At 42.5% G+C, this 27,609-nt stretch overlaps 6 protein-coding genes across 8 annotated transcripts; 5 read left to right on the plus strand and 1 right to left on the minus strand.

Moving 5' to 3' along the window:
- Positions 1-1,101: 1,101 nt before the first annotated feature.
- On the plus strand, positions 1,102-6,647 carry LOC108155667 (adenylosuccinate synthetase). The gene is made up of 5 exons (XM_017286631.1): positions 1,102-1,344; positions 3,244-3,346; positions 4,963-5,242; positions 5,309-5,669; positions 5,738-6,647. Exons 1-5 carry the CDS (start codon positions 1,171-1,173, stop codon positions 6,164-6,166), a joined length of 1,347 nt encoding a protein of 448 aa, XP_017142120.1. The 5' UTR covers positions 1,102-1,170; the 3' UTR covers positions 6,167-6,647.
- Positions 6,648-6,935: 288 nt separating this feature from the next.
- Positions 6,936-7,884, plus strand: LOC108155669 (calmodulin-like protein 4). Its single transcript, XM_017286633.2, has 4 exons — positions 6,936-7,076; positions 7,209-7,239; positions 7,302-7,366; positions 7,419-7,884. Exons 1-4 carry the CDS (start codon positions 7,074-7,076, stop codon positions 7,767-7,769), a joined length of 450 nt encoding a protein of 149 aa, XP_017142122.1. The 5' UTR covers positions 6,936-7,073; the 3' UTR covers positions 7,770-7,884.
- A 34-nt stretch (positions 7,885-7,918) lies between these two features.
- On the minus strand, positions 7,919-9,043 carry LOC108155671 (40S ribosomal protein S20). The gene is made up of 4 exons (XM_017286634.2): positions 8,934-9,043; positions 8,635-8,790; positions 8,302-8,391; positions 7,919-8,054 (listed from the first exon to the last, which is right to left on the minus strand). Exons 1-4 carry the CDS (start codon positions 8,934-8,936, stop codon positions 7,941-7,943), a joined length of 363 nt encoding a protein of 120 aa, XP_017142123.1. The 5' UTR covers positions 8,937-9,043; the 3' UTR covers positions 7,919-7,940.
- Positions 9,044-9,290: 247 nt separating this feature from the next.
- Positions 9,291-10,666, plus strand: LOC108155668 (zinc finger HIT domain-containing protein 2). The gene is made up of 2 exons (XM_017286632.2): positions 9,291-9,412; positions 9,468-10,666. Exons 1-2 carry the CDS (start codon positions 9,384-9,386, stop codon positions 10,618-10,620), a joined length of 1,182 nt encoding a protein of 393 aa, XP_017142121.1. The 5' UTR covers positions 9,291-9,383; the 3' UTR covers positions 10,621-10,666.
- Positions 10,628-19,268, plus strand: LOC108155666 (protein kinase C and casein kinase II substrate protein 3). Of its 3 annotated transcripts, none has more exons than XM_017286630.2 (10): positions 10,628-10,771; positions 13,805-13,911; positions 14,456-14,565; positions 16,685-17,022; positions 17,095-17,321; positions 17,388-17,508; positions 17,573-17,686; positions 17,763-18,001; positions 18,149-18,306; positions 18,402-19,268. In XM_017286630.2, the coding sequence occupies exons 1-10, from the start codon at positions 10,712-10,714 to the stop codon at positions 18,512-18,514; spliced, it is 1,587 nt and encodes a 528-aa protein (XP_017142119.1). In that variant the 5' UTR covers positions 10,628-10,711; the 3' UTR covers positions 18,515-19,268. The 3 variants fall into 3 exon arrangements, with proteins under 3 accessions (XP_017142119.1, XP_033244151.1, XP_017142118.1); XM_017286629.2 differs by lacking the exon at positions 10,628-10,771 and adding an exon at positions 11,764-11,868; XM_033388260.1 differs by lacking the exons at positions 10,628-10,771; positions 18,402-19,268 and adding an exon at positions 11,763-11,868 and having other exon boundaries at positions 18,062-18,154.
- Positions 19,269-22,034: 2,766 nt separating this feature from the next.
- LOC108157527 lies at positions 22,035-26,908 on the plus strand. The gene is made up of 4 exons (XM_017289631.2): positions 22,035-22,239; positions 24,441-24,993; positions 25,062-25,353; positions 25,415-26,908. The coding sequence occupies exons 1-4, from the start codon at positions 22,089-22,091 to the stop codon at positions 26,594-26,596; spliced, it is 2,178 nt and encodes a 725-aa protein (XP_017145120.2). The 5' UTR covers positions 22,035-22,088; the 3' UTR covers positions 26,597-26,908.
- The last annotated feature ends 701 nt before the right edge of the window (positions 26,909-27,609 follow it).

Below are 27,609 nucleotides of genomic sequence, written 5' to 3' on the forward strand. Positions count from 1 at the left end.
TGCGTTAAAACCCTATTTGAGTGGCCCGCATTCTTTTTTTTGTACTCACATTCAAATTTTGGGTTTAACCACACAAATCCGCGGTTCTGAGTCGACTTTACCCTTGTGTCCACGATCTATGATTTCTATAACTCAGTCCCCGTTTTCTGATAATTTTCACGCTAATATAATAATAGCTAATCCTATTCTATTCCTTATATTCCCAGTAGCGGATCCCAGCCCCCCCGATGTCCCCATACACCATCGAGTCTTCCTGGAATCCCGATAGATGGCGCGTCGCCCTCAGCCCTGGGCCAACTGTCGCTCAGGTGGGACTGGAACAAACCTTGTTATAGAAAAACATGGACTACAAATTAGCCAATCTTGAAGAAAATTTATTCATCAACGGCCTAAAATTATGTGGGCAGAACTAAGGGTTTTAGTTGGCCAGAATTATTCAACGGAATCTGTAAATTGACTATCCTAAAAACGCTAAAACTTTTTTTGTTTGACCGATTTCGCTAAAACCTTTTTCAGACAAGATCCAATAAAAGCAAGTGGTTAAAATAAGCCAGTAAGGTAGAAAATTGATTCAATAATCGGATAAAATTATGTGGGCAGGGCTGGGGGTTTTAGTTAGCCAGAATTATTCAAGGGAATCTCTAAATTGAGCAATATGAACGACTATCGTCAAAATCAAACATACAATGCATCGAGGTATGACCGATGTTTCAATCTTTCCCATTTGAATAAAGGAATATTTTATGTTATTTTAGGTGTTTACTGGTGCTTTCATAGCGTTATTATTATAGGTTAGGTTAGGTTAAGGCGGTAGCCGGGAGGGGGGGGATGTTATTATTATAAAAAACAAATCTTAAAAATATTTAACATAGGACAAATTAAACTTGACCTTTCATAGCAGTCTTTTATATTTCATTGTGGATCAAACTAATATATAAAAAAAGTACTTTTTGTCAATGCTTTTGTAAATAATTTGTAAATAAACTACAAGTTTATACTATAGTCGCTGTGTGCTGTGAAATTAAACTGTATGGTTAGTGGTAGCAGCAAAAACATCGGTAAACCTCGGCAAACATCGGCAAAATAACATCGATGCTCGAGAATCACATCACTACCGCGGTCACAACGTGTTCGTTCTTGTCGCCTGTTTTCCGTGCTCGAGCCGTCGCAATGTCAACAACAAACGCCATCAACGGCAATCTCTACGAGCAATTGCACCAAGGACGGACGAATATGTACAAGTCGAAAGTGGACGTTGTCCTGGGCGCCCAGTGGGGTGACGAGGGCAAGGGCAAGGTGGTGGACATGCTGGCCTCCGAAGTGGACATCGTGTGCAGGTGTCAGGTGAGTAACCAGACCAATCAATCTCTGGGGGGTAAAGTAGAACGACTGATAACGCGGCCATAGTCCCATGACATCCTTGTCTGAAGGACATCCAATGCCGCTCACCCGGCTGCCAGTGTCGCCTCAGCATCTGAGTATTTCACAAGTAGATGGTCTTTTTTCAAACTATTATCGCCGCCGCATGCTTTCTCATTTGTATTTATCAATTCTGCGCCCGCCATGTGGCTGTGTATGTGTCGGCGTCTGTGCTTGCTCAAGTGTTTGTATGTGGTTCGGCGCGGCGCATGTGTGTGCCTGTTCCGGGTCCAAGAGTATATTCTATAGAAGGTGAGGAATCGGCGTTGTGTCATATGCATCTGCATATGGTGTAATGCTTCTCAAAATATTTGGAGAATATGATAATAGTCTCCATTTTTCTGTACAGTATCTGGAACTGCCTTACCTTCTTTATTCTATATATCTTGCCCGTTTTCATTCCTATTCCACGGTTCGAATCGCTTACATATACCATACACCATCTGTGTGTGTTTGTGTGTATTCCGTCAGCGAGTCTGCCAACCAAAATTCGTCACTTGTGCTCTCTCACGCTCTCTCGCCCTCGACTGACGTTAATTCCTTTCCGCTGTGCTGTTCCACATCACATCTGTTCTTGCTCAGCAGAACCCAGAACCACCAGCCAGGTTTACATAACCACCAACATCATTCAACCATGCCATGCCCCGTTGAGAGAAAAGCCCCCACGGGGGCACATGCAGTCATGTCAATGCAGATTCCCGCAATCCCTGGGTTACGGTAATCCTCTCCGCTTTTTTCTTTGGAACTGAGCATTCCGTGCCGGATGGTTTATGTCCCAATGACAACTTGTTGATATGCGCTTGGGCCTGTGCTTAGAACTACTTAAGTTCAATGAACGATATGAAATGGAGCCGGAGTCGAAGTCTCGTCCCCCTTCTCCTCTTTGGGTATGTCGATGCAACTCCTAGCAACACCGCAGAGCTGAAGCACTCTTATCAGAGCAGCTTTGTTATATAACTGATAATTCTGTGGACTGAGTCACACGACTGACACGCCTCTCGGCGATTCCCATTACGCATATTGCGCAGTGAAAGGCCATGGACGGGGTCCGGATCTGGGACTATAATCGCGGCTCGGCATTTCCTCTTATCATGGCTTAGGAATACAAAAGTTGTACTAATTGTATGGTCTGTCCGTGGTACTGCGTAAACATTTTTTTGATTGTCTTGTTTTTGTTTTTTCGCAATGATTTGTGAAGGTTCCAGACTATTCACTCTTCTCTTTCTCTGCCTAATCACCATTATATACACACACACAATTTTCATTTTCTATGTTCTTTACAGTATAGTATATAATGTTAGATTAGCAAAAGTCAAGCAAATTTTGTACAGTTGCCAAAACGAAAGAGAAAAACAAATAAAATTTCTTTCTGGCGTCAACCTGGGGTGTTAGCGTATCTCTGAAATTCTTTACGATAGTTATAGGTATTTGTATGCGTTCTGTGTATGTGTGTGTGTGTGTGTGTGTGTGTGTGTGTGTGTGTGGAACGTTTTCGATTTCATGCGACACAGTGTGGGGCACGTGGGCACTGATGGCCCCAAAAATGTGCTCGAAAAACACGGGACGGCTGTTATTCAATTGACACAAAAAAAAAAAAAATTTATTTATTTTTCATTTCGCTCAGGTTTTGTTTTTCTCTGCCGTAACACAAGCGAAAAAAAAACAAACAATGCTAATTTTGTATATCAACATTTAAACAATGTTTATACATATATTTCGATATATGTATGTATGTATGTATGGACATGGATGGGGGATATTTATATATTATATCATTTGGCAGATTTTCTGAAATGTTTTTCTTTTCATCTTTCATTCGTACAGGGCGGCAATAATGCTGGACACACTGTGGTGGCCAATGGCACCGAGTTCGATTTCCATCTACTGCCGAGCGGCGTCGTGAACGAGAAGTGCATCTCGGTCATTGGTAAGTTTTGAGAGCAATGATACCGTGGATCGTCGAGTCAAGAAATGCAAGTTAAGGCCTAAGGCCAAGCAAGATAAATGTCTGTCAAGAAGGGTTTTCAATTGAAAGTAAGCCAACGATTTCTTTCCTTTTACATTTGATTTTCTTATTTTAAATTTAATGAAATTGTAACCACATTAATCGTACTGTGGTCGATGCCGAGAGAGATTCCACTGTCCCTACAAATGTATACATACATAAATACTCTGCCTCTTTTCGTTTATTTTGTTTTCGCGAAATTTAATGTATCGAGAAAAACTGATATGGATGTATGTATGTACCCGTGTATATGGAGGAATTTCTGGCAAGATATAGTGCATCATTGACATTGGCTTGCGGGTCAGTCAAAGGGGTCTGTTTTTCGACTTTGATATCGCTCGCCCATGAAAATAAAAGGTTTTCTATTTTCGTGAATGGGCCGGGCCGGGCGGTGGGAAAATTCAAATAATTAAATCAAAGTTGGAAGCGGAAAAGTTGATTACGCTCTGTGCCTGGTGCTGCCTGCCAATGACGTCACCAAGGTCGTCATAGCTCTCTCCTGGTTACTTTTATCCTGGCTGCCCTTCTGCTTTGCAAAGTTTAATCGATGTTGTAGGTTGTGACATTGTTTACTCAGCAGCAGCAGAAGCAGCAGCAGCAACAACAAATTGTGCATTCTCATCGCTTGTCACAAGACTAATTTATGAGATAATCAAAACAGAACAGAACAAAGCCCCCCCCATTGAAATTCCGCGAGTGTGTGTGTGCTGTTAAGATATCGTTTACGACACACACAAACACAACCACCCGCCCACACAATCAACCGCAAAGGGGGGGGAGAGGAACAAATTATTCTAATCAGGCAATTAGCTTATTATTTTTAATTTCCAAACTTATTCCATGCCCAATTTGTAGAACAGAACCCGCTCAGCTCGCGTGCCCGAATCGTTTCGATGGGCTTCGCAATTTGTCAGCTTGTTATGAAATTTTCTGTCGGAATGTGAAAGATATATGGGGGATTCTCATAAAGATTCAAACCACCTGATTCCGCCTGCATTCCGTTTTGGTATCAGACGTGCAAGATCTACTGCGAACTTGTGCAAGTAATACCTTATCGCCACAATTCCGAGAAATTAGTGACCATATGTATCCTATAAAAACTGAATGTAGCTAGTATAAAAACCACTCGATAACGTAACAGCTCGTGTAAGGACTTACTAGATAAGAGACTCAACTTGTTTTAGGGGCTCTATGGAGCATTGGATTGCTGTTTGGATTGTGTTTGCTCGAGTGCCAAGAAATTAAAGACAACCTTTCTGAGCAATTTTTCACAAATTGTATTAAAATGCAGGAAATAAGTTCCGAGAACATGCTTATTAATTAAGAAACGAGATCAACCTGAACCTGAGAGAATGGGGGCCAACTTTAGTGCCTTTATGTAAGTCGTACTGCACTGCAATGGCATTAGTCACATGACTGCCAGACGCGCAATAGCCTGCTTCATTTATTACCCATCAAATTTTCAGTTGCAGCAGTTGGGGGGATCCCGCAGATATTCTCAAAGGCCTGACGTAATTTTTTTATTTGTGCACTTTCAGGCAACGGTGTTGTCATTCACTTGCCCTCGCTGTTCGACGAGGTGCTGAAGAACGAGGCCAAGGGTCTGCAGCACTTGGAGCACCGACTGATCATCTCGGATCGGGCGCATTTGGTGTTTGATTTCCACCAGCATGTGGATGGCATGCAGGAGGCTGAGAAGGGCGGCAAGTCCCTGGGCACTACCAAGAAGGGCATCGGTCCGGCCTACTCGAGCAAGGCCACCCGCAACGGAATCCGTGTGGGCGAGCTTCTGGGCGACTTTAATGCGTTCAGCGACAAGTGAGTGGCCCCAATCGTCATCCCGCTCCATATGCTGGATTGTAATTTATTGAAATTTGTATTCAGGTTCAAGTTGATTGTGGCCACACATCTGCGGCTGTTCCCATCGATAAATGTCGACGTCGAGGCGGAATTGACCCGCTACAGGGACTACGCTGAGAAGGTGCGTCCCTATGTCAAGGACACAATTTGCTTCTTACACACCGCCCTGCGCAACGGCAAGACCATCCTGGTTGAGGGCGCCAACGCGGCCATGCTGGACATTGACTTTGGCACGTATCCCTATGTGACCAGCAGCAACTGCAGCATTGGCGGCGTCCTTACCGGTCTGGGCCTGCCCCCTCAGACCATTGGCGAGGTCATTGGCGTGGTCAAGGCCTACACGACGCGAGTGGGAGACGGCCCCTTCCCCACCGAGCAGTTGAATGTGAGTGAAACGCCAAAAAGGAAAGAGATTCAGGTCGCTTACCAATGAGAATCCTTTGATATTTTTAGGAAATTGGCGACCTGCTGCAGACGCGCGGCTTTGAAGTTGGCGTGACCACGAAGCGAAAGCGCCGTTGTGGATGGCTGGACATACCGCTGCTGAGGTACACCTCGCTGGTGAACGGCTACACGTGCATTTGCCTTACCAAGCTGGATATCCTGGATACGCTGCCGGAGATCAAGGTGGCTGTGAGCTACAAGAAGGCCAATGGTGACAAACTGGATCACTTCCCGGGCACCATTGCCGAGCTGGGCAACATCGAGGTGGAGTACGCGGTACTACCCGGCTGGCAAACGTCCACGGAGCACATACGCAACTTCAAGGAGCTGCCGGAGAACGCACAACACTACGTTCGCTTCCTGGAGAAAGAGCTGAGCGTGCCCGTGCGCTGGGTGGGCGTTGGCAAGGGCCGCGAGTCCATTATTAACGTGCACTAGTGCTAGCAAGATGAAGCGACAACGTACTTATGAATACGGTATATGATGAGACGGAAGCGCTTTAATGCCCATTAGCCAGAGACGCGCAATGTAGCGAAAATGGCCTTTAATTACTATCTAACCACAGAAATAACCTCCACAAATGCAACTTATATTTCGACTATCTTACAATATTTGGACACAAATTATTAGCCTATTGCTTTTTTAAGATTTATTTCATAGTTTTTGATGTTCACAAATTTTATTTTGAGCGGCTCGTACCACGCATAATTTACTATAAATTCTTGTTTGATGAGGAGAGGACGTACTTAGTTTTTAAGATCATCAGGTGCAGTTTCAGATTTTGTATGCGATGAAGGAAGGGGAGGCAAATATTTTAATTGTACAATAACTATATGATGTTGTTTTAATATTTAAATACAACAAACCGTGTGCTCTGACTTGTGTAATTGTGTCGCAACAAAATACATTTTAATTGAAATCTTTTGGTGTTTCCTTGAGTATAAATTTAATTAATTTTAAATTTTAAAAATAAATGTTGAGACGATTGATTTTAAACTAAGTAATTCGCAATATATTTTATAACGACATCACATTCCTTGTTTGCTATTTTTCCAAAGTTTGTCTTTTGCAGTCAAACGAACATCTTTAAATTTCCGCGCTTTAGTATAGAAGTCTATCGTTTATCGAGTTTCTAGTGTTGCAAAAGAGAGAAAGAGTAGCAGATTAGTGCTTACACCTGCAAAAACTCGACATATTTCCTTTATACATTGTGGTCACACTTTTATTCTACTACCTGTTTGAGTTCGTTTCATTTTTTTTATTTATTTGCGTTTTCCGTCCATTCTGTTTACCTTATTTATTGTTAGTTTGTTCAATTTGTTAGTGTAGTAAAAAGACTTTAAATATGGTAAGTCGTGGTTCCCTAAAAAGTCCGAAAAAGTGGGAGAATCGCTTTCTACGACTGCTGCACTTTCCACTTGGCTGCCCTCAATAACCATTTCTATTTATGCAACTTTCTATCCATGTAAATTCTCAATAGGCACGTTACTTCAAAGAGCAGGATATAGATGGTAATTATTGCTGCGACGCATTGATGATTTCATTCTGAACAAATTTCTTATCTCTAATGCAGAGTTCCGCGAGTGCTTTTATCTGTTTGCCCGTTCGGGCCAAATCAACAATCTGGACGAACTAACTGTAAGCGTTATTCATGCACGGCACTCACATTAACCACAATACCTTGTTCTAGGTAATCATGCGCTCGCTCGGTCTGTCGCCGACGATCCAAGAACTGGTTTCATACCTGAAGCAGAAGAATGGAAAAATGAGCTTCGCCGATTTTCTAGACATTATGCATCAGCACTCAAAGGTGGAGAGTCTGCCGGACGAGGTCATTGCCGCCTTCAAGGCAGCCGATGCACAGAACAAGGGGACCATATCTGCCCGGCAGCTGCGCAACCTCCTCCAAAACTGGGGCGAGGGCCTCTCTATGCGCGAGGTTGATAATATCTTCCGTGAGGCTAATGTCAACAGCAATAGCAGCGTGCGGTACGCAGACTTTGTCAAGATTGCTTGCGCCCCGGTGCCAGACTACTATTAAGACCGTCAGCCCATTTGCGGAGCCTTAGAAAACATTCCAGTACACATGCATTTCCCTACGAAATTCGCACAAAAACCATTTCCAATAAAGTTCACAGAAGGACAATTTAAGAAAAGTTTTCGGTTTTATTTGAAAACTTTTTCACTTGTAGAAAAAGGACATCAGCCGTTCTTAGTTGGCAATGGTAACCTCAACCTCTACGCCGGGCTCGATGTTGATCGACGTGATCTTCTTGACGATCTCAGACGGGGAATGCAAGTCGATGATGCGCTTGTGGATTCTCATCTGAAAGGGGACGAAAATAGAGATTCAAATTACTAATATGTCGCAGTTTTGCTGAAGAAGTCTTTCAGCTGAAGGTATTGTCGAATTCGGAGAGCCAAATTGTGAGGAGAATCAGCAAAGAGGACTATGAGAACACGTTTAGTCTGGGCAGACCGCATATGATACTGTACAACGGCAGGTTAAATACCGAACCACGATATCAGATCTGCCCATTCATGTGGTAATAAATTTTAAATGGAGATCTCACCTGGAAACGATCCCAAGTCTTGGAACCCTCACCGCAAGGAGTCTTACGGGTGGTGATGCGCAGGACCTTGGTTGGCATGCGTACGGGGCCCTGAAACAGAAAAAGTACGCCATTAGCACACGCTTCTATAGAATTTTAGTCAATTGTCGCTTGAACCATATAATATTCTCGCACTGTTGGCAGTCAATGTGGGAATAATGTCCGATTCAAGCATTTTTCTATGGCATTTATTAAAGACTAGGCTAAGCGTCTGGCGGAACACAAAGCCTCCAGGTAAATGCGGATGCGAAAGCAAATATTGTGCTATGGGCTCAGATCGGGGCTCCGACTCACCTTGACACGCAGATTCTGGTTCTTGGCACCGTTGATCAAGTCACGGCACACATTCTCCAGAGAACGCACGTTCCTGGAGGTCAGGGTGATGCGGATGCGGTGCACTGAAGCAGAATCGCCGCCATGGGGCTTCTCAATGTCCTTGGGTGCAGCAGCCTGTCGATGTGGAATACATTTGTTAGAGTGAGGTTATGTTGAATCCCGCAGCACGTGCGTCGGTTTCTTTCATATAGTTTGCCCTTTCCGTAGCTCCAAGCTAGTTGGAACAACAGTTGACATACTGGGGGATGCGTAATTACCATTATTTAGCAATTTCTCTGGTCGAGATATTCAAATCTTTTTATTTTGAGCAGCGCTGAACCAGGCAACTTGCTGGTCGAAAACGGAAGGGGGGGAGTTAGAGATTTTCATTTTGATCTGCCAATATATCGATATATGTTTTGTTCTGATATTTTGAGGAGATATATTTTTGACCTGCGAAAATGGTTGGAGTTCCAGTTGGATGTGGATATAATATCAACGGAACTGTTTTTCTGAGAAAATATACACTATTTTCCTGTTGTTGCACTTCGTAAGATGAGATATTCCCGCGAATTTTCTGTATCTTATGGATGCACCGGTTCTTATCGATATTTTTGTGCGATAAGTGCGTTTTTACAATAACTAAAAAGGCCACAAAATCAGCTGTTTTGCAGCCGCATTTTTTTGTTTACCCTGCGAATTTTTGATTTGGATTTCGATATTTGAATATGTCGGAGGCCGAGGAAAAGTGTCATTTGTAAGTAGCGAAACCGCTTTAAAGGTTTATTATTTATATTAATCTTCCCTTCCAGCTGCCATGCAGTGCCTTTCAAGTATAGCTGCCCCAAGTGCAATGCGCTGTACTGCAGTGTGGCGTGCTACAAGTCGCAGACACATCTGAAATGTTCCGAGGAGTTCTACAAATCCTGCATACAGGACGAGCTGGCCGGTGCGACTACGGCTCCGGAAAGCCAGGAAGAAATGAGAAAGATCTACGACATACTGAAGCGTATGCGGGAAACGGACGCTGGTTTCAATCCCAAAGATTTCGACGCAGATGGACTGGACAATCCGCTGGGTTCAGATAATGAGGAGGGACAAGGAGATGGTGATGAGGAAGAGCTTGGTGATGACCCAGAACAAGACTTTGAAGAGGAAGTGGAGGAAGACATCGCTGCGCGCCTGAAGGGCATCGACATCAACGACGCCGATGAGGTTTGGAGCCGCCTAACAGAGGAAGAACAAGGCGAGTTCCAGAAGCTGATTGCCAGCGGTGACATCATGAAGCTCATGCCGGACTACAAGCCCTGGTGGGGCAAGGCGAAGAACTCCAAGATTGTTGAAATTCCTGCACCAGGAGAAGCCAAAAAAACGGACGACTCCACCCCCGAAATCCATGAGAATATACCAAAGTTCTCGGATATTTGCCAGAAGACGCCCTCGCCCTGCCTGCACTACAACCTGTGGAACATATTGAGCGCGTATGCGTGCGTGGCCCGCTTCTACGCCGGCGAGCATCGAACGAATGCCAGCGAGGCTGTCGCCCATCTAGTGAATCTCAGCACAACCCTCAAGTACGGCACCAACTTCGAGGACGCTGAAGACGCCATCATCTCTGTGGAAATGGAGGCCATCACCACGGGCAATGGGCCGGCAGGCGCTGCGGCAGTGGGCAGTGCCGGCGTGGGCACAAACTTTTTCGTAGAGAGCCGGGAGCAGTTGAAGCTGGATGCCCGTCAGCTCATGGCCACGCGGGACCACAAATTGGCCGCCCTGAGCGACATCCTCCGCCTGCTCCAGCAAAGTAAGGCACTAATCAGTCGGAAGGCTTCGCAAGAGGCCGGATTCCAGAAGCTGTTTGCCCTGGCCAGCGGCAGCGTGGAGCTGACTAGAAGCAAAGTGTCGCAGTTGGCAAAGAAAATCGAGTTTCTCTTGTCGTATGTCAAAAGGGAAGAGGTCCTCTGAAATCTCCGTCAATATTCAGAATACACATACACATTCGTATCACAAATTTTGTTTATTTTTTTGTCTTGCTAAATTTGTGTTCCTTCGTAAAATGGACCGTCTCATTTCACTTTGCGTCCAGGGTATGGTGAGCTCCCTAATGTTCATGATTGTAAGTATCTGAAATATGTGGTCCAACCAACTATTTTTTAAATCAGAAGGGAAAACATTTTGTTTTGGCAAACGGAACTATAGAAAACTATACACGATTGTTGTTATGCACAATTCAGAGTAAAGTTCTTATAGCAACATTTACCAATTCTTTGTATTTTAAAGTTTAGTGCGGATTAAGGATCGCGGAACTAGTTTCCAATGTGTCGCTAGTTCACCGGTGCGAACCATTTAAAGAATGGTATTCGGAAGTTGAATTGAAGACCGTGAGACCAAACCAGTAAATTACTGGCAGTAGTACAAACCTTATTACTGTGAGAGCGAGAGGTATAGCTATAGTATGGAATTGTTATCGAATGAAGATCAGGATCAGCTATAAATTTAGACGCTGATATTATAACTTGCGGTATGAATCAACGGTGCTCGTTGGTCTTCATTTGTAGTGACGTGACCCGATAAAATTATGTGTTTAGGGCTGAGGGCTAGCTAGTAATATTCCACGGAATAACAAAATATAGCAATATGAACGACTATCCTCTTCGTTTGTTTTGCTTACCTATTTTTGCTAAAACTTTTTTTTTGTTTGACCTATTTCACTAAATCCTTTTGTTACGCAAAATGCAATAAAAGCAAGTAGTTAAAATAAGCCAGCTAAGTAGAAAATTGATTCATTAATCAGATAAAATTATGTGGGCATGGCTAAATGTGCTATATAGTTGAGAATTTTCGACGGAATATCAAAATTGAGCAATATGGTTTCTAATCCTTGACGGAGAACGTTTAACCTAATATAAGCCAAGGAGGAATATCAATTTTCCACCGATAATAATTAATATTTAATAATGTTTTTTTTAAGTTCAGAAAAAAGATGGCATGAATCTACAAGAAGAATTTACAATCGTAAATAGAGGGTGCTTAAGTGGGCTAAGTTCGGTTTTTCATCGGTATATTTTCGGTATATTTTGCAAGTGGGACGGTATATTTCGGTATATTCGCGAGGGCCCGACGATGGCTAAAACCGCGATCACACTGTCTACCGCACATAGTTTTTTTAGTTGGCGACTCGAACTAGTGCTTTTTACGCTATTTTGTTATTTGGTAGGTCTAAAACATCTTGTGCCAACCCCTGTCCCGTGTGCTTAATTAATTGCGATGCGCACACAATAGGGAAAAACAAGAGCGACAGAACGGACTTGGAACACTCATGTAAACGCGTACGGTTTGCTTTGGGTGTAGTGGAATTTCAATGCGTGTGCCCGTGGATGTGTGTGTGTGCGCTATGGTGGTGTGTGCATAGGTGTGAGTCTGGCAACAACAAAATCCCATCGGCCAGCAAGTGTTCTTTGTACGCTTCGCTTGTTAATAATTAAAGCAAAAAAGGAAGCAATTTGCTGTGCGCACAGATGAGATCTCTCTCCCTCAACCTCTTTTTCCTTCGGCGTGGCCTTATGTAAGGTGCCTGGATAGAAATGCATACATTTACTGTTAATAGGCCTAAAAAGAAAAAAAACACCCAACGAGAAATTCAATCTTTAAGATAAACGAGTTTCGCTTATCTCGCTCTGTGTGTGTGTGTGTGTGTGTGTGCTGTGCTGTGCTGCTTATCTATCTCCACAAATATGCGAAGTATGCGTCAACCTGTTTCGTATACTTTCCGTTGGAAATTTCTACTACTCCTGCGGTGCCGCTGCAGCAGCAAATCCCAAATACCTCGCCAAACCAATGCTAAATAAGTAGTAGTTATGACTGCATGCAGCTAAATTTATAACCGCGCAAGCGAATCACCTGAAAAACCTGATGGAAATACTATAAAACAATCACCGTAAGCAATACCGATCGGATCGCGAAGCGACGGATGGCAATGACAACAAATATGTGGCTTGGCGATGGATGACGCCCAAAATCAAAGACATGTCAGACGTGTCATCAGTGTAGTGAATGTGTGTGTGAGTGAACGATAAAATTTCCTATTCAAAGGTGCACAATGCCCCCCCACATTATCTATGCTGGTCGTTGTCTGATGATAACATAACAGCTACGTTAACAATTTGTGTGCGTGTGTGTGTTTGTGTGTGAAGCAATTGCTGCATTTGTTTACAAACAGCTGATGGGCGGACGGACATACAAACTCCTCCCCATTGATCCCTGATAAGATAAGGAATTTCCCTAATTTCGACTATTTTCTACTGAGACGCTATCGATGTTCTAGTCTATACGCAATGAGAATGGATTACGTAAAGTGGAGCACTATCAGTGACTCACAAAAGTAAATGTTTTCTTATCAACGGGGTCGCTAGAAAAAAAAACCATTCAAAAGGAATGCGTTCAAGAAATATCTGATCCATAAAAAAGCGTTCCTTTAGTGTGCCCGCACTACGCACAAGACTAAAAATTCAACGGTAATCACCCTCAAGGCTGATTCCGATTTGGGTTTTAGGTGGGCTAGAGCAACCGATCGCATTCCAGCACGTTGCCAATGGTCACTCTCGTGTTCTTGTTTACGCACAACAAAAGTCTTGTTTGCAATTTCGACAACCATTTGCCCTCGAATTTAGTGAATTAAGTGCTTACGAGTGCTAGTTTTTGGCACACTCTGCATTTTACGGTAGTAATTGGACTTTCTAAGCGAATTTCTTCTGAGAATAAACATACACCGATTATATTTGTTCGTATGATCTCAAAAAATTCTCCTAACACATGCAGATTTCCAGACTAGAACTGTTAACCAAACAATTAATATACAAAGCAATCTTCCTACCATATATATGTACATAAGAGATTGTTTAACAAACAATCGCGGCATAAAGCAATTTGTTGGCCTGAGATAAACCTACAAGTTTTTCCTATAAACAAAGAACATGGTTGTTTTACGGTCTAAGAGAGAGAGAGAGGGAGGCAGAGAGAGCACTTCTATTTACGCAACTCAAATAATTTATGATTATATCGTTCTGCCCGCCTCGCGTGTGTCACTTGTTGATTGATTCATTTGATTAATTTCTAATTTAATGACATCCTCCAACCCTCGAATCCACAGGAAATGTCCCACCACAGCGATGATCAGCTCTTGCAGGCTGGAAGCGATTCCTTCTGGGAGCCCGGCAACTACAAACGCACCACCAAGCGCATTGAGGATGGCTACAAGTGAGTTCCGAATAGGGTACCACCGTTCCCTGTCCTCCCCTGCCCTCCCCACCCCACCCCAATGATGCTCTGTCAACGGTTGTACCACAACAGTGGTGTTGGGTCATTGCCAGCAAAAATCAAGTGAAACCAGTTTTCATTGTTGTACCCATTATACCCCATGTGCAGGGTATTATCAGTTTGTTTAGATGTTTGTACCGCAAAGAAGGAAGAATCAGTGACAGCATAAACTATATATATTTTTGTTTATTTTATATAATATTAGTTTAAAACTTAACCTAACTGTAGCACTGGCATCGGAGACTACTTTTATTCTAGGTCTGTCTGTCCCTTTTTATCTACATTTTATCTACAACGCACATTTAATAATATTCCTTCCCATATAACATTATATCATTGAAACGATCTCTTTGCGAAAAACTATGTTTTTTTGTATAGAAGAAGAAAACTTTAAAGAACTTCCAGGGTATTTAAGCTTCGGCTCTCCGTAGTAAGCCTTCCTGCTTTATTATTTATTTCTGTTCTCTTTCCCTCTCTTGCGCAGACTCTGCAATGACCTACAGCAACTGATTCAGGAGCGAGCCGATATCGAAAAGGGATATGCAAAAAGCTTGCGCACCTGGTCAAAGAAATGGGGTGACTTCATTGAGAAAGGTAAGCAAACGCAGTCAGATCACGTGGGATTGGAACTGCGATGAAGTGGAGTGGAGTGGAATGGAGTAAAGATGGAGTGTATTGGTGTCGTGTGGGTGTTCTGTAGCTGTTACTGTGGAATGAGAAATTCATCTTCTTCTCTCGCACGCTGTGTAGCCATACTGTTTGTCTTACACATTCATTCACGCCCTGGTAGGCGGTGGGGGCCCGCTGCCGGCGTTGACGACTGCGTCATGTTGTCTTCCCACAGCTGACTCCTGCCTCTGCCTCTGCCCCTGCCTCCTGGCCCACTGGCTGTCTCTGTTCCTATTTGCCACATTCTGTACATCATTCTGAGCATTGTTGTTGCCGTTGTGCGATAAGTGGCTTAAGCTATTAATGGGCTTTTTGTTGTTGTTACCTCGTTTTTTTTTGTCCACTACCATCGACTGAGCCGCTGATGGAAGCAGCGCCTGAGGCATCGCACAGTGGCATCAAATTGCACCAACACCTTAAGGAAATATGTTATTAATGATCGTGATGGGGGGTGTCTTCCGTCTATAAAGAATTGAATTATGAACCTGGATTTTACTAAGATTACAATTACAACAATTCTTTAGCTGACCATTTTACTATCCTATAACTTTATAGTTATCTTATTCCATGATTTATCCCTGAATAGTTTTTGGATTAACATTGATTAACATTTTACATTGAGGTTTCTAATAGTCTTTTAAACATTTGAGATGAATTTAATTTTATAATAAGTGCTGAACTTATTATTATTTGAAATTTATTCCACTCATTAATGAGGTTCCTTTGAGAAGGCAAGGCACGTCCTTGCACCCACATGACGCCACTTATTGATGCTCGATTCGAGACGCACAAGCGAATGCTGCAAAAGAGAATGCCCTAGAAAAGCAACATTCATAGCGTGTGCATGATGCGGAACATTGATGGCCGACTCGAATTTCGCTGATAAGAGGTTTTTTTTTGTTGCTGTTTTTCGACCTCTCCCAAATTCTAAAAGCTGATCTAACAAACTTTTACGGATTTATGACGGATTTTCCACTAGCAGAGAACATACCTTATAGCTTGTTGATCTATTCCCTTCATATCTGTACTCGTTTGTAGTTTCAAAGGTCTTTTGCTATTCCCAAAACAATGTCTAAAGCCATAAATTGGGGTCTCTCAAGCCATTTTTGATGGATTTCCAGCACAGTGTGCGCTCTGTGTGCGCGCTTCTTCGCGAAATGAAATCGAGTACAGCGTTTGCAAAGTTGGTAACCAACCGCTTTGCCTCGTTGCTGGCGGCTGTTTCTGTTGCTGTTGCTGTCCACTTTCACAGTAACCAGCAAAAGCCAATTGCAAAAGCGGCTACTTCTTCCACCGTCGCGCCGCCTACTCGCGTCCCGGGCACTTCCAAACTGCCTACTCTTCTGCTGTCCCCACGTATACGAGCGGAATTTGCCTAGTTTTGCGTCTAGCCAGAGTCAGAGGCAACGGATGCAGAGAGGCAAAGAGGCAGAGGCAGAAGCTCCAGCTAGTGCCCATCCAGACTAGACCAAACCGGCACCAAAGCGTCGCTTGAAATGGTTTCAAAAATCAATGCGACGGGGAAAATAGAACGAGTTATTTCTGTGCTAAGCGTCTCAATTTCTATATATCTCTGTGTGTGTTTGTGTGTGTAGAGGTGGGGTAGTGGGGCTGATGGCATGAGGGCATCCGATTGAGAATAGTCTGTCGTTAGTCAAACGAGTTCCGTGCATTTCCAATTATGAGACGAGCATCGTATAAATTTTGATTACAGTTTGCGCTCTTTGTTAGCGCCCAATAAAAAATGCCAAAAATGTGAGGTATTTTTGCGACCCACTCAGGCACACACACACACACACATGCAGACGATCGCACGAATCACACAATCCGATATTCTCTAGAGCACGCTCCTCGACTCGCAAATGGCTTGGGTTTCGTTCGGTGATTAGATAAAACGTAGAAGTGCTCCCCATCGTAATGGTTCGTGTTCGAAACACCGTAGGGGCGCCTGAGAGATGACGTCAACCGCAGGCGACAACTGTATAATCTATAAATAATTGGGGATCAGTTTGTGTAAGAGATATGTGCGCTTGATTGGTTGCAGGGCCGGAATACGGCACCACCGAGGCGGCCTGGAAGGGCGTGCTGACGGAGTCTGAGCGCGTCTGCGATGTGCACATGAAGATCAAGGACAGTCTGTGCAACGATGTCAACAGCTCGATCAAGACGTGGCAGAAGGAGAACTACCATCACACGCTCATGCAGATCAAGGAGCGCAAGGATATGGATGATATGTTCAAGAAGGCCCAGAAACCGTGGGCCAAGCTGCTGGCCAAGGTCGAGAAGGCCAAGGCCGACTATCACTCAGCCTGCAAGACAGAGCGCAGCGCAACGAACCAAGAGCGCAATGCCAATGCCGACAGTTCGCTCTCTCCCGATCAGGTAAAAAATAGTCCTTGGAATATGCTAATGCCAATGCTAATGGTGCTAATGTGCTTTTGCCATTTGTTGCAGATGAAGAAAATGCACGATCGCGTGCAAAAGACCAAAGATCAAGTGCAAAAGTGCCGCGAGAAGTACGAGCAAGCCATTTCCGAAATCACCAAATTCAATTCGGTTTACATTGAGGACATGACATCTGTGTATGAAAAGTGCCAAACCATGGAGAAGACGCGGCTGCAGTTCTTCAAGGACATACTGTTCAATGTGCACTCGAGTCTGGATCTCACCAAAGTGCAAAGGTTCGTTGCGACATCTCTCTCCGCTCCGTTTGTGCGTGGCCTAATTGTAACTCCTTTTGTTTGCAGCCTGCCCCAAATCTATGACGAATTCTATCATACGATCAACAATGCGGACCAGCAGAAGGATCTGAAGTGGTGGTCAAACAATCATGGTATTAACATGGCCATGAACTGGCCAATCTTTGTGGTAAGCTGTGTGCCATGCGCTCTCCGAAGGCTTTGTTTAATTGGCTTACTGTCTGGATTTTTAGGAATACACGGAGGAGTTCCGCGACATTGCCAAGGGCAACAAATCAAAAGAGGCACTGCCGGCAGCACCCATAACGCTCATTAATCAGCGACCTGTCGCCGAGGAGGGCATCCACGTGAGCCAAACCTAGGAAGTTCATTCATTCGTTCATTCATTAATCGGTGGTTTGTTCTCCTCCCCTCACATTACAGGAATACCACTCCACAAATAGTCTCAAGAAGAGCAACAGCGCCGGAGGCAGCGCAAGCAGCAGAGCGAGCGGCAAGAGCGAACAAGCGGCAACGCCATCTTCTGCCACAACAACCGAAACCAGAACGTCAGCGGCGGCAACCGCCGGCTCGACGACAGCGGCAGCGACAGCAACGGTAACAGCAGCGTCAGCGGGAGCGGGAGCGGTAGCGGTAGCACCGAATCGCAATCCGAGCGTAACGTAAGTTGAAACATTTTGTATTGTTTTGAATTACGATACACCCTGCAGCCGGTTCCACAGACACAAGTCGCGTTGAAGCGCTCATTTTCATTGAACTAATTGATTTCAATTCGTGTACTCTCGTACATATCATACAAACTCATGCAGCAATGGCAACGGCAAAGTCGATTCCAATCCATTCGACGAGGAGGAGGAGTGGGATGAGGCCGACAACGTGCTGGTCGACAACGGTGAGCCGGGCGTGCCAGTCAAAGCGCTGTACGATTACGAGGGGGCTGAAAGTGATGAGCTCACATTCAAACAAGGTGCGTGAAGCCTTCCATCTGACCAGATCTGGTTCGTCTCTAATCTGGTTACCTCTCTCAACCTCTCTCTCTCTTTCTGTCTTTCCATATGGCAGGTGATGTTTTTGAAAAGCTCGAAGATGAGGACGAGCAGGGCTGGTGTAAGGGACGCATGAATGGGCGCGTTGGCTTATATCCGGCCAACTATGTGGAGCTCTGTTCCGCGTAAGCGGAGAACTCTGGCAGCAGATGGGCAGCAGCAGCAGCAGCCGAAGTCGTTAAACAGATATATGAATGCATATACTTACGTATATATATATATATCTATATAGAAATAAACCGAGGTTAGAGACGCATTACGGAATAATGCTTATACAGTAAAACAGTCGTTGATGAAAATATTATCAAGCATATGTATTAGAATTTGTTACGAGCAATCAGGCTCACACTTACTCGTATAGTGTGGCATTTAAGGTACGAGCATTAGGCATTGAATCTTCTTATAAGCAATGGCTATCCTACCAATCAACAAACCAACCAACCTACCAATTAACTCACCAACCGTAGCAATGCGATACGAGCAGAAAAACTTAGCTAAAATCGTCGGTCATCTGAACAATAAGTGTAAGCGTCAAACATATGAAAATGACATTACGAACTAAATGTATTATGTAGTTTATGCAAGCTGAAAGTGAAATTATGTATGTATTTTTTTGGTCAGGATGTGGTCGCATTTTTACCCACTTGCTGGGCCGTTCGTTTACCTTTTGGTGGTCGTGCGGCCACGAGCGAGCGGAGCGACCGCCCTGCCAGATTTCGATATTGTACATGCATAGCATTTGTAATGCGTTTCTTGAACATTTTATTATTTATGAAGTTTTTGTGTATACATACGTACATTATGGATTATTGTGTATACGTATATTATTGTACATGTACATTTTTAAATGACTTAAATTATTGAAATAAAACAAACAAAACAAGATATTCGCTGGCTCTGTGTATAGTTAGGGAAAAGGTGTCAATTATTCACTCGTAATTTTCATTCCGTTCTCTTCTGTCGGAAAAGATTTAATTATTATATACTCATGTTAATTGAACTGTCATAAAAAATAGCAAAGATCATCTGCGTGAGCGGACGGATGTACGGGTATATCCCGTACCTCAACCTCAACCGCAACCTCAGGTACTACTAAAGTGTCAACAGCTCTTAAAACAAAGGTTCTCAATTTTATCAAGAGTATCATTAATTCGTTCGTACCCTAGGATATTCTATGAACAAAGGTTTCATTTGTTGTATACATACGTTAAAATATACTAAGCATGGGGGAACTATTGAAAGGTTATTGTCATGTCAGCTATATATTGTATTATTATTACAGTAAGTAATTCTTTGGTATCTCCAAGAAATGCAGAGACTTCTAATGACATCATTACAATAATATTTTTCTCATGATTTTTCTAATGATTTCATTAAACGTCTCATCGAGTTACTCGCATTAATCTTCTGCGTTTGCCTTAAAGTAATCTTGTTTTCTTTTCCCACAATATTTTATTTATTATTTATGTAATGCATAGAATATGCTTTAACGCCTCATGATAAACAGAACCAGAGATTTAGTATATGTATATATGTATGATTTCCTTGACATATTCTACTGAGATCTAAGCGATCATAAAGGCGAAATGCCAGACGGACAAATGGCTGTATCTACTCAGCTATTGATCAAGAATATTTCTCTATATACTTTGTGAGGTCGAAAACGCTTTCTTTGAATATACATTTTTACGAATTTAATATCTATTTATTTAGTTAGCAATTATCTGCTAATAATAGATTAAGATAATAAAATAACTAGCGACAAGTGCAGGAGAGGATTAAAGAACAAAAATGTACAAATTTTCTAAGTTCAGGTAATTATAAATATTAGGTGCTATAATCCTAAGGGATAGTTGGGGAATAAGGTATAGCAAAGGGAATTATAATTAAAAGATTCATGCTGGCGGAGTTTGACCTACATCCGGTTAAGCGGATAGGCCGAAAAGTACGGGTAGGTCAATATGGAACCGCAAAAGTCAACCCAAAAAAAGTTTGGTAGTCAATAATCCCGAAAAGGAGCTTGTGCACTAACATTACCCCATTAAATATTCTGCGTTGGTGCAATGAAAGCAGGTTTACGAAGGGAAAAATTCAAAAATGCCTTTTGCACTAATTCGATAGTCTGCTGCTGAACAATACTCCAATATCGGACGAACTAACGATTAACGCTAAAACAATCTTAGCTTTATCAATGTCAAGGTCATTTGAACTCGAAATTCGATACAGGTTTCCTAGAGAGCCTGAAACAAAATATGAAACGCGACGGTAAAATTTCATAAGTTTGCATTCTAAAAGATTCACAAATATAAGATTATTTAAACACCACATTAGGAGTTCATTTAGGTCCGTTGAAGGTGTGTGTTCAAGTACCAATCAAAGTAGGGAAGACAGATTTTAACATCATCAGAATACATTAGTGTAGTATAATATGTTATAACTTGAGGAAGGTCTTGAACTTTCGTGTGGCACTTCAGATGACAACAAATTAGTAAACAAAACACGTTATGTGCGGTCAGAATGATAGGACGAAATCCCATTTAAAAAACTTTTTAGGAAACCTAACAAAGAAAGCTTGTGACTTAGCAGAGTATGGTTCAAGGAATCAAATGCCTTGCTAAAATCTGTAAAAATTACGTACGGCTGCAAACAGCTTTAAAAGCCACGGTTGATTATGTTAGAGAACAGAAAAGATGTTGCAGTTGCCGGGTGACCATAAACTCAAACAGACTCAGAAGCGGAAAGCTTTGCGACACCTCGGTAGTTTTCCATGTTAGATCATGATCTTGCTTTCCTCAGGGAAAGGTAGAACAAGGGGGAACGTTGTGATTTGCAGCTACGGCTGTGACTCTATATTAATACTCGACACTCAGTTATTATGGCTCCTTTATATCTTTATTATAATCTCTGCGAACTAGGTGTCAAACGGACGGACAGACATGGCTCTATCGACTCAGCTATTGATGCTGATCAAGAATATATATACTTTATGGGGTTTTCCAACCCTTTCTTTCCTTCTGGGCGTTACACACATCCACATTCCCCACACATCGAATATACCCCTATACTCTTCTTGAGTATCGGGTATAAAAATACTGTAACCAAGTAGAGTGTAGGGATACGGAGTGGATGCGTTTTATATTTGTATGAGACGGGTACGATAATGGGAACAGGTGGCGAATAAATCTGCAATACCAGCAGCAGAAGATTCTGTTTTATTCTGATATTGAAGGGATTGAGGAAATGCATTGGACTTACGCTTAGAGTTAACGGAAAAGAATCTGTTAGGATCACTACGGAAATTTCTACTACATGGGGAAAGGTATTGATTATATCACAGACTATTAACGGTAAGGAATTAATAACGAGCGGAGAAATACTGAGGTAGACATGGAGCCAGTTTTTTAGTACTTTTTAAAGAGCCTGGTTTTTCTGTTCTTTATGTATGAGACGGACGATACAGATACAGTGATTTCCGGAACAAATGTATTAAGGGCGGAATAAATAGTATTATAAAACGATTCGAAAGTTGCGTCGATGTTCGGTAATAATTGAAGAAACGACCAATCAACTTTCGAGAGACTTAGCTCAGCGAAATTAGTTTTTCGAAGAATTGTCAGCACAACTAGATCGGACACATTGAAGGGAAGTGTCTTCAGGAAGTGATATTGGACTTACTCTGGCTACCGTTGCTAGAGAAGCATCAATGACGAACATAAGGTCAAGAAGTCTGACCCTATTATTTCTAATTGCATTAATTTGGACAAGGGAGACATTCCTTAGCAAATTGATAAAAACATTGTGGCAGTTGGGTAGCAACAGGCTAGCGTTATCACAAGGCAGCCAAGAAGGGAATGGTAAGTTATAGTCCCCTATGACAATAATCTAATTAGCGCAAAACTAATGCCAATACAACAGTATAAATGGCAGAAACGTGGTTTAAGTGAACCTCAGCATCAGACTTGGGAGAAATGTAAGATCAGGTTAAGTAGATAAATGCTGCCCAAAACGAACTTTGACTGCATATATGTAATTCGATTCCCTGGATATTGTTGGATGGGAACAACTCAGATGAGAAATCTGTTTTGTCTGCAATCAGATCCGCACCAGCAAAAGATGAGCGGTCCATTCTATAAATGATACGGGGAAACGTTGTGAGTTGCTGCTGCGACCGCAACTCTACATTTATACTCGATACATAGTGAGTATGGCTACATTGAGCGACAAAGAGTGTGTGCGGGAGAGACAGAAAACGTGTCTGAACATGTCATCGGGCCATGCGTAGCCACTGCAAATTGAATTTTTACTTTTGGCTATAAAAATAATCAGATCTGATTCAGATTTGGCAAACTGGTAGATATGGTCCTTCTTCATGATAGTGCGTTTTAAGTTTTTTCATATCTTCAATATTGTAGATGCCGCAGATTCGTCCTTTGTGGGGGGCGGAAGGGGTATGGGCGAAATTTTAAATACACATGTAACAGTGAGATTTAACAGGAGTGTGAATACCAAATTTTGTTGCTCTAGCAACAAGATCTGAGATCTGTGGATGCCACACATTTTCGTCCTTTGCGGGGGCGGAAAGGGATGGGGCGAAATTTTGAAATATACTGGTTCAGGTTCGATATCACAGGAGTGTGGATACCAAATTTGGTTGCTCTAGCTTTTATAGTCTCTGAGATCTAAGCGCTCACTTTTGCAATAGGCAAAGCCGACCATGAAACGTGTGTGTTAGAGAGAGACAGAGCGAGAGAAAATGGTTTTCATCATTGTGGCTATAACAGTTATATGATCTGGTTCAGATACTGCAGTCTGAACCAGACTGCAGACTGCAGACTGATCTGCAGATACAAATCGGTTTTACTAAGACATGGGAAACAAATTTGAAAATATAGACCAATATTTTTTATCCGAGAGAGCACTTACATTTATAAATTATTTGATTGAATTATATTTTATATTAAAAGCATTGAATAAGCATTAAATTGAATATATGATTTTTTTTAAGTGTTTCATATTTAGATATTTTAACAATGTAAATTCTAAATTCATAAAAATGCTATTTTTCTCTGAGTGTAGGTAGGTAGCCCGACCTTAGCCAAATCTTTTTGAGTTATGTGAAAACCTGTTGCACTGTATGTATGTATATGTACTCACATCATATATGTATATAAAAATATATCTATTAGAGTAGCCTTGGGCTGGGATGGGAGACGTTTCTTTCTTTGCTTTAAAACCTTTTTTGTATAATCAATCAAGCAATTAAGTTTCTGAGGAAGTGAATTATGTGATTAGAGGTAACTTTATTTTTGATACATGCTATCTGAACAAAAAATTACTAATACTACAAATAATTAACTACGAGTATAAGAAACTATACTTGATATTTCGCTTCTGACCTTTTTTATATGTTTTCCATGGAATAGGGTGTATATATGGTGATTGTATGTAGAGTGATAGGAGAGACAGGCAGTGTGATCAGTCATGATCGACTCTACTCTCGCGTATCATCTTATTACCTAAATTAAGACCTGGTGTAAAAATTAGCATATTCCCAAACATATTCCATTGTGTGCCTGACTCAGACTTTATAGTTCGACTGGAAGGTTCCGCTTGGGTAGAAATTGCATTTGCGAGTATGTATGTAAGTATTGTTTTGAGCTTTGAATATGAAACGTGCGATTAAAATGTTTATGGTCACGATCCTTAATTTTTATGAGAACGGTTTTAAATCGAGAGAGAATCAGAGAGAGAGACAGAAAGAGAGGAATGCACGGGCGTAGTGCTAATGGTTTCTATGTAGCTGTCGAAGCGATAGTAAGCTAATCCCTCTCTGGTAGATAAATATTCTAGCAGTAGTACTAAGAAGCGCAGCGCGAACAGTTCGGACATATCGGCTCGCACTATTTCATATTTTTTGTAACGGAAATGTGTTGATAAGGGCGAGGCGAGGGCATGTTAAAAACTAAATACCAACTAATTCCGACTGACGACGAGCATTCGCTCAAGGAAAAAAGCTCTGCACCATGGATACTGCAGTTTGGCCTTATATTTGTAGGGCTCGTGACTCTGGCTTTGTACACTTGGAGTCCTGGAGTTCAGTTGGAGGCCAGTACTTTGGGTACTCCGACAGCGGTTGAGGCGTTCATCAATTTGGAGGCGGTTTCTGTAACCTCTGTTTTTGAACAGTCTACCACGGACAATGAATACTCAACCACGGGCAATGAATACTCAAAAACGGCCAGCGAATCCTCAACCACGGGCAATGAATACTCAACCACGGATAATGGACAGTCAACCACGAACATAGTCTATGACCAATCGACAGCAAGGACCACTGAAGCATTACAGCCGGAGACAAAAAGAATAAAGTTCTTTGTGAATACCCCTCAGTGTCAAATGCCATATCTAAACCCCTTCTCTAGAAATATCTTAAACATATATCACAGGAAACGCTATGTAGTGTGTGATAAGGACCCGGACATGCTTAAGGTCATCTACAATGAAAAAGATCAGATCTACAAACTGCACAGAAACGATCCCAATTCTACATGTTGCTACAAGCAGATCTTAAGAGCAGGAGTTCGGACAACAGCTGACTCCAAGTACAAGTAAGTGCTGAAGGTATATTCATACATAATTATGCATCCGAAGGAGGCTTTCTGCATCATTTCTGCAGGTTGCTGTCGTGCGTTACGTTTCCCCAGGATTTTGTGGTACCTCCAGACGTAGAGGCAGTGATAACTGAATGCCGTCGGCCTAACAGTTCGAAAGTCTTGCAAAAGGATGGCTTCAGTTTCGTGCATCCACAGAAGCCAGACCCAATTCCTTCATCTTCTCCTGAGCAAAAGCCCAGCGTCCTGCTCTGGGGCATCGATTCGCTTTCACGTATGAACTTTGAGTTAACCATGCCCTTGACGTTCAAGTATTTTCGGGAACAGCCTTGGTACGAGCTGCAGGGTTATAATAAGGTTGTAAAGTGCAGTATAGTATTACAGATTCGTTGATTAATGGATCGTTTCTGTTGTGTAGATGGGCGACAATACCTTTCCTAATCTAATGGCAATTCTCACGGGCTTCAATCAAACCCGATCATATTCAAAGTGTCGACCAACCGCAGTGGGTGGCCTGGATGCCTGTCCCATGATCTGGAAGAGATTTAAGGAGGAAGGCTATGCGACCGCCTACGCCGAGGACTGGGCGAGTATTTCGACATTCGACTATCTGAAGAAGGGCTTTCGCACGCGTCCCACGGACGTGTATGGACGCCCTCTGGTCCTGGCCCTGGAGAAGGAACTGAAGAAAAAGTATATAAAGGAAATTCCATACTGTTTGGGACGAAAGTCGTCCGCTGAGTATATCTACGACCTGGCCGAGCAGTTTACAGAGGTTCACAAGAATCGTAGTTTCTTTGGCATGTTCTGGACCAACTCCTTTAGCCACAACGACTTTTCCTTGCCATCGGCCATGGATGCCAGGATGGTCCAGTATATGCGAACCCTGGACCACAATGGGATCATGCAGAACACCATCATCATCTTCTTCAGCGATCATGGCACCCGATTCGGGTTGCTGCGTAAATTAGCCAGCGGTTTTTTAGAGGAGCGGCTACCGGTTATTTATATACGTCTCCCGAAATGGATTCGGGACAAGTATCCGCAGTTTCTGGACAACTTGAAGGCAAACAAGAACCGGCTGACTTCACCCTACGATATCCATGCCACACTCAAGCACATCTTGGAGCTGGACACACCCGCGGAACAGTTGCCCCGACCCGAGGGCTGTCCAACCTGTCACAGCGTCTTCCAAGCGGTATCTTTGTCCAGAAACTGTTCCCTCGCAGGCATCGACGACCATTGGTGCGGCTGTGGTGGCTTCACGGAGGTTTCTTCCACAGATCAAATGGCCAAGATGATAGCTGAGCAGCTAGTGGAGGCCATAAATCAATTTCTGATCTCCCTGAAAGGCACGCAGAAGTGTCGTCATCTGAAGCTTGACAAAATAATGTCCGTTCATAGGAAGGGTAAATCATCTGTCTATTTGATCCAGCTATCTATTTCACCTGGCGGCGGTTTCCTCGAGGCCTCTGCCGAATGGAACCCCAAGACCCAAAAAATATCCACTAGTGTGCCCAGCATCAGTCGATTGGACTCGTATGGGACACAGTCGCGGTGCGTTGAGGTGAAAGAAGCAAAGAAGTTCTGTGTCTGTTAAACATAATCGGCTGCGATCAACCCCGGATAACCGCAGGACCACAGCACAAAAAGGAACCACTGTTTTGTATCTGTTTGGCATCTCGTGGCTATTGTTCCGGTCTCTCAGAGCCACCACGTTCGAGTGCGGATGGAGTCCATCGTTAGGGACGATCTTCTTGTGTATGGTTTTGGTATCTGCCAACTGTTGGGAAGATGCACAATCTAATTAATTATAAGCGTACATCTTAGTTAATTTTTTAATTTTGTTACCAAAGTGTGTTAACTAGTGTTTATATTATATGTAGCCACAGAAGCCACAAAATCTATCTAATCACTTTGTTATCAATCCAATTCTTTCACTTTCTATTATCTCAATGGCACTTGAAACGTGAGTATTTAGGAGGAAACATTAAAATGCTCTCTGTATTCCAAAGAATCGTTTCATATTGATTACAGTACTCAACTTTTGATAGTTTAATTCGTAAAACTAAATTTATTAAAGCATTTATTATTGCAAACGCTGGCTTCACACCCATCCCCGGCCCTTGTGAGGAATATCAATTCAATTTTATCTAGACAAGAATTCAGATACCCTGACAAAAGTTCTTTGTATTGTATAATTGATTGTATTTTGTAATCTAAGGTATCGCCATATTTTCCAATAAGTATATGACAATGTTTTAAACGAATTGATTTTTATATTTATAGCTTGTGAATGCAATAAAGATTATCAGACAATGTGACGACAAATCGCATCGCCACTTGTACTCCACACCATGAATAATCGAATATCTAAATTAAAGAAATCGCACTGGATATTTAATAATAGCTCAGAATCCCTTGAGGTTGATGTGTCTACCATCTAATAATAATGATCCGACTTGTCTCAAGGACAAACTTAATAAAAAGTATTGTGCATTTTTAAAACTAATTCTAGTAATTATAGCATAACATACATAACCGTTGTAGTTTTTGTAACTTAACAATTAATCAATAGGTAAAGTAACCCATGCAATATTTATAAGCCCCATT

This window comes from Drosophila miranda, chromosome 2 (assembly GCF_003369915.1).
Source record: "Drosophila miranda strain MSH22 chromosome 2, D.miranda_PacBio2.1, whole genome shotgun sequence".
NCBI classification, from domain to species: Eukaryota; Metazoa; Arthropoda; class Insecta; order Diptera; family Drosophilidae; genus Drosophila; species Drosophila miranda.